Here is a 9,883-nt window from a genome sequence, read left to right as displayed (position 1 = left end):
CAGCATTCTGAACCAACTGAAGGCTTTTTAGGGAACTTTTAGGACAACCTGATAATAATGAATTACAATAGTCCAGCCTAGAGGAAACAAATGCATGAATTAGTTTTTCAGCATCACTCTGAGACAAGACCTTTCTGATTTTAGAGATATTGCGTAAATGCAAAAAGGCAGTCCTACATATTTGTTTAATATGCGCTTTGAATGACATATCCTGATCAAAAATAACTCCAAGATTTCTCACAGTATTACTAGAGATCAGGGAAATGCCATCCAGAGTAACGATCTGGTTAGACACCATGCTTCTAAGATTTGTGGGGCCAAGTACAATAACTTCAGTTTTATCTGAGTTTAAAAGCAGGAAATTAGAGGTCATCCATGTCTTTATGTCTGTAAGACAATCCTGCAGTTTAGCTAATTGGTGCGTATCCTCTGGCTTCATGGATAGATAAAGCTGGGTATCATCTGCGTAACAATGAAAATTTAAGCAATACCGTCTAATAATACTGCCCAAGGGAAGCATGTATAAAGTGAATAAAATTGGTCCTAGCACAGAACCTTGTGGAACTCCATAATTAACTTTAGTCTGTGAAGAAGATTCCCCATTTACATGAACAAACTGTAATCTATTAGACAAATATGATTCAAACCACCGCAGCGCAATGCCTTTAATACCTATGACATGCTCTAATCTCTGTAATAAAATTTTATGGTCAACAGTATCAAAAGCAGCACTGAGGTCCAACAGAACAAGCACAGAGATAAGTCCACTGTCCGAAGCCATAAGAAGATCATTTGTAACCTTCACTAATGCTGTTTCTGTACTATGATGAATTCTAAAACCTGACTGAAACTCTTCAAATAGACCATTCCTCTGCAGGTGATCAGTTAGCTGTTTTACAACTACCCTCTCAAGAATCTTTGAGAGAAAAGGAAGGTTGGAGATTGGCCTATAATTAGCTAAGATAGCTGGGTCAAGTGATGGCTTTTTAAGTAATGGTTTAATTACTGCCACCTTAAAGGCCTGTGGTACATAACCAACTAACAAAGATAGATTGATCATATTTAAGATTGAAGCATTAAATAATGGTAGGACTTCCTTGAGCAGCCTGGCAGGAATGGGGTCTAATAAGCATGTTGATGGTTTGGATGAAGTAACTAATGAAAATAACTCAGACAGAACAATCGGAGAGAAAGAGTCTAACCAAATACCGGCATCACTGAAAGCAGCCAAAGATAACGATACATCTTTGGGATGGTTATGAGTAATTTTTTCTCTAATAGTCAAAATTTTGTTAGCAAAGAAAGTCATGAAGTCATTACTAGTTAAAGTTAATGGAATACTCAGCTCAATAGAGCTCTGACTCTTTGTCAGCCTGGCTACAGTGCTGAAAAGAAACCTGGGGTTGTTCTTATTTTCTTCAATTAGTGATGAGTAGAAAGATGTCCTAGCTTCACGAAGGGCTTTCTTATAGAGCAACAAACTCTTTTTCCAGGCTAAGTGAAGATCTTCTAAATTAGTGAGACGCCATTTCCTCTCCAACTTACGGGTTATCTGCTTTAAGCTACGAGTTTGTGAGTTATACCACGGAGTCAGACACTTCTGATTTAAAGCTCTCTTTTTCAGAGGAGCTACAGCATCCAAAGTTGTCTTCAATGAGGATGTAAAACTATTGACAAGATACTCTAACTCCCTTACAGAGTTTAGGTAGCTACTCTGCTCTGTGTTGGTATATGACATTAGAGAATGACATTTATGTGTGCACTTTATTATGCAAGTACAGTATGTGGGTGTGAACGTCACTGGCATCCACTTTGTGCTAAGTGGTCGTTGTGGTGGCGGTGTGGGTGGGCGCTGTGGTCGGACTGTGTCCCGGCACGATGTGCCATTGGTTCGTACGGGAGACTCGGGGGCAGGCGTGGACTGAACTAAGGTGAAAATCCTTGGAGTAATCTCACGAGAAAATATGAGATTTTACTGATTATTGTTTACATTGCAAAAAAAAAAAAAATAAGAACCGAACCGAATCGATCCGGATTAAACTAAACTAACTTAAGGAAAGTGATCGTTTTACTCCCCCTCCTCCCCCCTTCGGTGGAGAAGACGAACCGGAGCCGAACTTTGTTTTGATCGAGCTGAACGCCAAGAACCCGAAATTCTTCCCGATACCGGGGGGGTGAAAAACGAGAAGGGCAAACGCTGGACATCATTTATACCTGGTGAAAAACGGGACAACCTCGAGGGTCGCCATTGTGTGGAAGGAGAACCCTGGCAATCTAGGTGCGGTGTGGTCCACGGAGAGATGATGTGACGGGGATCCCCGCCTAGAAGGAGCACAGAAAGGCGGGTTTGGGATACCCGAACTACATCGGGCCTCTAAGGGAATCCAACGTCCTTTACCTGGAGCTACACCGTGTGCTTGCGTGTCTTGATCGGCACGAGTAGCAGGCGAGAGCCGCGGCTGTGGATGTGGCCTAGTCTTGGGAGGGTCTGCGTTCCACTGGGAAACAGCAGGGACTGCTTAACTGTTATCATCAGGCCCTCCGTAGGACCGCCGAAATATTTAATTACAGTAAGTAGCTCGATGGCTTATCGAAGAAAAAAAAATGTTTTTTTCTTGCTGTTGGAATCATCGCCGCGGCACCTGACAACCGAGAGGATGCCTCACCGTGTAACATTAGCATGTTGGAAAGCTAACGCCAGCAACCTTAAGTGCATTGGCGAAATAACTACTTTTGCGTACGTTAGCTGCATTTATTTTTATACGAAATCAACACGGTAAAATTTGTTTTATATGTGGCTGGTAAACAACGTTACAAGGTAAAATAAATTTAAGCGTTTGCGGTCGACTGTTAGCTTCTTTAGCCGCAACGCTAATCACAAGTGATGCTAACAGAGGGTTTTTTGACTTTTGCAAGCTAGCTTGCATATCTTTCACCGGTCTTGCCAGTCGGTATTAGTCGCCTTAATCAAATACCAGGTTATGTCGTTTATATTAAATAGATACAGGTAGTAATATTCATTGATGGCTACACGGTGTGAGTATCGTCAGACATAACAATCAGCGTTGGGTGTGCAACTCAAATGTTAGCCTTTGGCCATGATAGTGAGCTGTGGACATTTATTGTCTGCTGTGGCCTTTTCCACATGCGGCCCCTCCGTTAGTGACCTTTAGTAACTTCTACGCCGTATAACCTGGGGTTGTATTGGCAGGGCGTTATCGCATGATGTTAGCTTTTACACGCAGAGGTTACACATCTGGCTTACATCTTTGATGGCCATTTAATGTCCTCTGTCAGCTGCATTCATGGTGACATCGATCAGTTTATCCAGCAAAGTGTTTTTGAGACATCAAGTTGAGTAGCTTGTGATTGGCGAATGCCCATGACAGCGGAAAACGTTTTGGGGGGGTGGTGGGGGAGTTAGGCCTATAGTGACTCAGAAAAGGAATCACATCCATATAGCTGTAAACAGCCATGACTCTTCACAACTAGTGTTCAGTAACTCCAGACCCTATCACACCTAACACTGATCGCGCCTTACAGAATGTGGTGTCTTGTCTCTACAGCCATGATGGAGGAACTGCATAGCCTGGACCCCCGGCGCCAGGAGCTGTTGGAGGCTCGGTTCACCGGTGTCGGCGTGTCTAAGGTTTGTGTTGTGTGGATGTTGTGAAAGTGGAGCGAGGTCACTTCTGTAACAGTGCTTAAACTCCCAGAAGTGGAAGAAGGCTGTGTGATCATCTGTGTCTGTTTTTGTTTGTGGCCAAGGTATTTTATTTTTAAAGGATGGATGGATATCAACAAAAGTTTGCTGAGGTAGTCCAGGTCAGGAAACAGCTTAGGGTTCTCCCTATCAGTTAGTTCACAGCAGGGCTGCCACAAGTGCGACCACTCTTTGTTGATATTAGTGCTATTTTATACCCTCTAATTTATTGTTCATGTAGTGTGCATTCAGATCAGTGCTTAACTGCAAATTTACTTAGAAATAGGAATTTTTGCTGAATGAAATTACCCTATAGTGGATTCCACTTGCTTACAAACATACCCTCCCTCCCATCTCTCAGCGGTGAAGAGTTTCAGTAGGATTATGTCAGAATGTCTCACACTTTGCACTCAGTATGTGGCTCACTCTCATTTACACCTATTCATTAAAAATCCTAGCAGAGCAGGTAGATCAGTCTGTGTTCTTGGACAGGCACTTAATCCATATTGTCTCCATCTTCAATCGCTTTTCTGGGTTCGGGTCGCAGGGTGTCTCAGTACACCTAAGAGTAAAATGGATAGCCTACTGTCCTTGGCTGGTAAGTAACCTGCGATGGATGTCCAGGCAGGTCGTGGACTCTCCTGAATGTCACATCATGGAAACCTGAGATATGCCCCAGTCAGATGAGGCTATAAGGACTTACTTTACTTTTAAATTTCTGGGGAGAACCATGCAGCTAATTACATTTTAAGGTAACTCGGGATCTGCCACATCTGACATCTCTTTGAGCTAAGCGTCCTACCCCAGAATTCATATTTGACCTCAGAATACTGTGCTTGTTTGTCTTCTGTGTCTATAAGATTATAGAAACCTGGCATTGCACATAACAGCATGACAAAAAAATTAATCCTGTTTTACTGGAATATGATCTGGATGTGACTGTATTGTTTGGGTTTTGTTGATCGGATGCATTTGTCTTCAACCCAATATCTGGGCTTATGGGTCATGCAGTGTTGGATGTGTTCCTGTCGGCTCACCTCACCTGAAACAGATGATATCCCAGTACACTTTATGATGAAGTTGTTCTAACTTAGAACATAATTTTCCTCGTCAGTCCACCAGTTGTAATGTCCATAGTCAAAACATCTAGAAACTCAAGGCCAAACCCTCTTTTTTTTTTTTTTTTTTTTTTTTTTTTTTTGGTCAATGCACTTTATTTCAAAGGTGAATGACAAAAACTGCAGCAAACGCTATGCAATACAAAAGGTGACCCCAGAAGCATGTCCTGTGGTGATTTATTTCCAGTTTGTTCATGTTTGCTGTTTCACCATACTTAAAAAAAAAAAAAAAAAAAATTCTCATATAATCATATAAGTGGCATGTTACTGTGACCGTTCAGGTAGCACCTGGCACATTCAGGTCATGGCGTAAAATGTTGGATCCTGTTGATTTGTACCGTGTGATGTTGATGTAATGTTTAGTATTTTGAGGATTTGTATGTGTAGTTGGTGTTCTGCAAATTACCACCTGACTGCCCTCCTTTATTGCCTGGTGGAGTGCTATTATTACAATGATGATGGAAGTATGTACTCTGAGCACTCCCATCTAGTTTATAAATGCCTTTCTTTCTTTGTTTGACTCTGTGTCATTTTGCTATTTGGCCTGAACAAGATTAACCCCACTCCTTTGTCAGCCTCTGAAGAAGGCTGAGCTGTGTCTGTGTTTTTGGCTTATGTGCTGTGGCCTCTCTCCCTGGGACTTGATGCTGTGGTTGTATATAGATGCATGCGGTGATGCCCACAGACAGGGCAGTGGCGGTTAAGAGGAGGACCGAAGGCAGAAGAGGAATGCAGAAATGGTTCTTCACTAGGTGTGAGTGGTGGCGGCGACATGCAGTTTTGAGCCTCTCTAGTTTGCTGCAGTGATGAGCTGCCTTTGTGGAGGTGATCTTGGAAGTGTTTGGGAGCAAGTGTCTGTGCCAGGAGTGGGCCCTGTGCCAGCCATAGGCAGGGCTGAGCTGAGCACATGGCATGGCTGCTGCCACAGAAAATGGCAGCTTCAGCTAAGGCATCATGTCAAGGCCACCATGCATTGTGAGAAATGCAGAGTTGGTAATATTAAAGGCTTTCAGATTATTAATATTTATTTTTCCTCTCTTGACCTTGGTTAGCCTCATCACCCTGCCACGCTCTCTCATCACTGAGCTGTCATAGAGTGGGGAAAAATTGTTATCCTGATGACAAAGAGCTAACTCTCCTTTTAGTAATGGAACAGAGGTATATTACCCAAATTGTTTGGAAAGCACTTTTTTCTTTTGATCAAACAAACAGTATGTTGAGGTCTAAAAGCTGCCACTGAGAAAAGCATCATTTGCTGGCTTTCTTGAGAAAAGGAGAGAGAAATGATCTTTCAGGAGAAAAATGGATGACATTATCTAAAGGTGACAGAGGGAAGGAGGAATACATCCTCAGCAGCATACCTAATGCTCAGCCATTTTAGGAGAGTTCAGCAAGAGAGCTCTGGTGTGCTCTGAATGACTAAGTGTCTCTCCCTGATTGGACAGTGCCAGCTGAATTCTTATGTGATTCATTTGACTGACAGGCATCACCTAGGGAACCAGCATTAAGGCTGATACAGCTCTGGATGCAGTGGGAAGTTGTTGGTGACAGTATTGACTCAAAGCATATCTTCCCTCAGTTTCTTAGCCATATTTTATTGTTTCTAAGTCTCTCTATGATCGCTAGCTGCTGTGTGCAGGCGCAACAAATACATGGGTATGTTTTTTGACTGCATAATTTCGACTTCTGAACTAAATCCTTCTTGCATTTTTTTTAAGGATTATGTTTAATTTTAGTTCGACTTATTGTCACAGGGCTCGGGTCAGAATCAGAACGAGTCGTCCAACCAGAGTCTGTGCAGTGTGGGCTCCCTCAGTGACAAAGAGCTGGAGGTTAGTCTCTGTTGCATCATGTGATTGTTTACAAGGGCATTACATTATTATACATAAATGTGCAATGTGTTAACATGACTGTGGATTTGGTGGATAACTACTACTTTACTAACAGACTCCTGAGAAAAAGGCGAATGATCAGAGAGTTAGGAAACGGAAAGCAGACCATTTTGACAGCAGCCAAGGTGAGATTGTCCCACAGTTGTGACTCCTCATCATCTGTCCCAAATAGCATCCCCTCTTAACACCCAAGCCTCTCTGTTCCAGGCAAAGCCACTGGAGCAAGGGGACATAAAATTAGTGATTATTTTGAGGTGAGTAATTTTTCACTTTATTTTTGCATTCTATGTGTTATATCTTCTTAGAAGGTTACAGGGACTTAACCTTTCATACTTTCTTTCTAACCCCTGTGTTTTGTCTATCTTGGTCTTTCCATTAAACTGCTGTCCATTCCTTCAGTTTGCGGGAGGTAGTGGTCATGGTACCAGCCCTGCCAGGGGTATTCCACCAGTGGCCCGCTCTTCCCCTCAACACTCCCTCTCCAACCCCCCTGTCACGGTGAGCATACTTGCTCGATGGGCCATTCAGAGCACTTGCTTCACAGGACTCTCTCCTGCTTTTCTCACTTTCACGCTTGTTGCCTAATTTGCCAAGTTTCTTAACTGTTGGAAACATCTGTGTTATTTATGAATATTGGGGTGGTAGCCAAGTGGTTAGTGCACTTGGTTTCACTGCGGAAGGTTCCCGGGTTAAACCCCACCCCTGCCACATTTCTCCATGTGATGTGGAGTTGTGTCAGGAAGGGCATCTGATGTCAAACTTGCACAGGTTCAACATGCAGAGCCACCTCAGATTTGCTGTGGTGACCCCGAGTACAAACAAGGGAGCAGCTAAAGGGACTTGATGAATGTCATACATAAAAGTGTATATCAAAGTTGTAATTTAAAAAAATTCAGGTTAAACTACCGTAATACTGTGAATGTAGTAGAAACAAAAACGTGGTTAAATTGAAAAGCGGAGGCACTATAGGATGTGACACACTTTAGTTTAGGAAAGGGCATGCTTTGGCATGATGCAGTTGCACAATTGCTTTCAGTCTTACTGATGTTTAAAACCTGTAAAATCGTTCACATATTATTAACCACAAAGTCTTATAATTAATTTGTGGTTTTTAAACACTAATTCTGTGGTTTGACTGATTATTTAGCCTTGCCTGTGTCCTGGTCAGCTGGTCATCATGCCCCTATTGAGAGGTCATATTTTTATACAGTATTTCTGAAAAATATGTCTCGCATTAAGAAGGCTGAGATGCCTCTGACCATTTTGATATGCAACACATTGCAGTATACTCAGAAGAAAGTACCTTAAAAGTGGAATTTCTTAAGGTATGGCAAAATCAAGAAATACCTTCCAGGCTCTAAGGGTTAAAAATAAGATGAATTTTATTGATTTATCCATGGCAAGAAACACTGCAGCAACAAACTGTTATATGGTGTATGCTATGCTAACACTGTAATAATGCAAAAATATAATGACTAATAAATCTAATGCACTCTGCTCATTTCTACACGTTAGTGAGTACATAAATACAGGCTGGAAATGCCAAAGTCAAAATAACAAAGAAGGGGAAAATGTGTACAGCTCTTGAGACACAAAAAGAAAGAAAGTAAAATCAGTGACATGCTTTAACGTTTATATTGTATCTTCAAAAGTTAATACTTATGCAGTTTAGATTAACTCAGTAAAAGGGTTGGTTTTATGATCTATCTGTAAAATAAAAGTTGTTTCCAGTGACTTAACAGCGTGATATTGAATGAAATATACCTTGTTCAGGGTTGGCTCCTCCTCCCGGCTCATACATGAGTGAGAAAAAGAGGGTATTTGAGCGTGGGGAAAGACAGAGCGAGGTTACTGTTAATAAAATAGCAATAAGCCATCTGTAGAAACAAACCTCTGAAACACGCCATCTTGCTCTGTGACTCTGGGGCTGTTGGCGTTGTCTGCTACACTTCATCATAGAGGTAATTGGAGGAGTTTTCCGGGGCAGAACTAATCTTTAATCATTCTTTACATCAGCCTCTTGACTGTGTATTTTAAGTTTTAGGGCCTTATTGTGTCTCCTGCCATTACCAGCTTTGATGCCAGCTTTTGCAGAACATAATAAAAATCCATGCCTCCAACATTTAATATCCTTAAGATGGCCACTGAGGGAATGAAAAAGAGAGCTTAAAAAGGATGGGGAGTTGAGTGATAACTGTATCATAATGGCATGATATATTGTTTCTCTGGAAGATTTTACCTTTTGGGATCATGTAGATGTAAAACAAGGTTCACCAACAAAGAGCTCTTTAGGAACCCCGCAGGAAAGAAGAGTCATTGAAAATGACAAATAATTTGCCAGATTTAGTACTGCATGTTCTGTTGCTTGGTAGGAGGTGAACCAATTTTAAATAATCTCCTTGACACCAACATTGCGCTTAACCGATTGAGCGGAATATGTAACTGTCAAGTGTGGCCAAAGCTAGGCTCAAGTAAGGGAGGAGAGCACAGCTACTGCAGTCAACTGTGAGGAAAGGTCATTCTAAACACTTAACAGGGTGGGCTCTGTGCTGTTGTACGGCTCTAAAACCAGGATGACCAGGAAGAAGAATTTAAGATTCTGATTAATGCTCGATATTAACTGTAGAAAAATATTTTTTTTCCGCCTCAGCAGTAGGCTGCGCATAATTTTATCATAGCACAAAAGGTTAAGTGCACAAAACTCGCTAATGGAACCACATAGAATGAATGAATTACAGTTGTGCCATTTTCAGACTGTGGGCTACTGTGAAAATCAGTCCCCACACCTAGCTGGGAATTGATGACATATGTCATAGGTTGTGGATCTCGATATGTAGCTAATGGCTAATTGAGATTTCCTGTTGCGTATTTGTTGTGCTATGTTGCATTGTACAAAGCCATATACGAGTCAAGGATCCAACCCAAAATCTTGTCCTACATTTCAATAGTAATCTCCTTTTTTAAATAATTTTGCCAGCATTTATTAAAGGAGCCAAGAGAATCTGAATCTAAATTGTGATTTTGAGAATTTTCAGGATAAACTGCCCTATTCAAGGATGGAATTTGTGTCAGTAAACTACCAATGGGTGTCATTGGTCAGGATGGAACTTTAGAAGTATGTAAGGAAATGCAGCTTACTCATAATATTTGTGCTAGTTTACCAGCATGTC

The 9,883-nt window shown here is 41.6% G+C and overlaps 1 protein-coding gene across 3 annotated transcripts in view; it reads left to right on the top strand.

The window, feature by feature from the left end:
• Positions 1 to 1,846: 1,846 nt before the first annotated feature.
• tlk2 (tousled-like kinase 2) overlaps positions 1,847 to 9,883 on the top strand; it is a 36,230-nt gene continuing 28,193 nt past the window's right edge. The window contains exons 1-6 of one of the 3 annotated variants that reach the window (XM_034190377.1): positions 1,847 to 2,570; positions 3,567 to 3,649; positions 6,576 to 6,653; positions 6,769 to 6,838; positions 6,921 to 6,967; positions 7,113 to 7,211. In XM_034190377.1, coding sequence (XP_034046268.1) covers positions 3,569 to 3,649; positions 6,576 to 6,653; positions 6,769 to 6,838; positions 6,921 to 6,967; positions 7,113 to 7,211 — 375 coding nt within the window. In that variant the 5' untranslated portion in view covers positions 1,847 to 2,570; positions 3,567 to 3,568. The remainder of the gene's footprint in view (positions 2,571 to 3,566; positions 3,650 to 6,575; positions 6,654 to 6,768; positions 6,839 to 6,920; positions 6,968 to 7,112; positions 7,212 to 9,883) is intronic. The other 2 variants (XM_034190378.1, XM_034190379.1) reach the window with 2 other exon arrangements.

Source organism: Thalassophryne amazonica, chromosome 16, assembly GCF_902500255.1.
Source record: "Thalassophryne amazonica chromosome 16, fThaAma1.1, whole genome shotgun sequence".
NCBI lineage: Eukaryota > Metazoa > Chordata > Actinopteri > Batrachoidiformes > Batrachoididae > Thalassophryne > Thalassophryne amazonica.
This window is presented reverse-complemented; position numbering and strand designations above follow the sequence as displayed.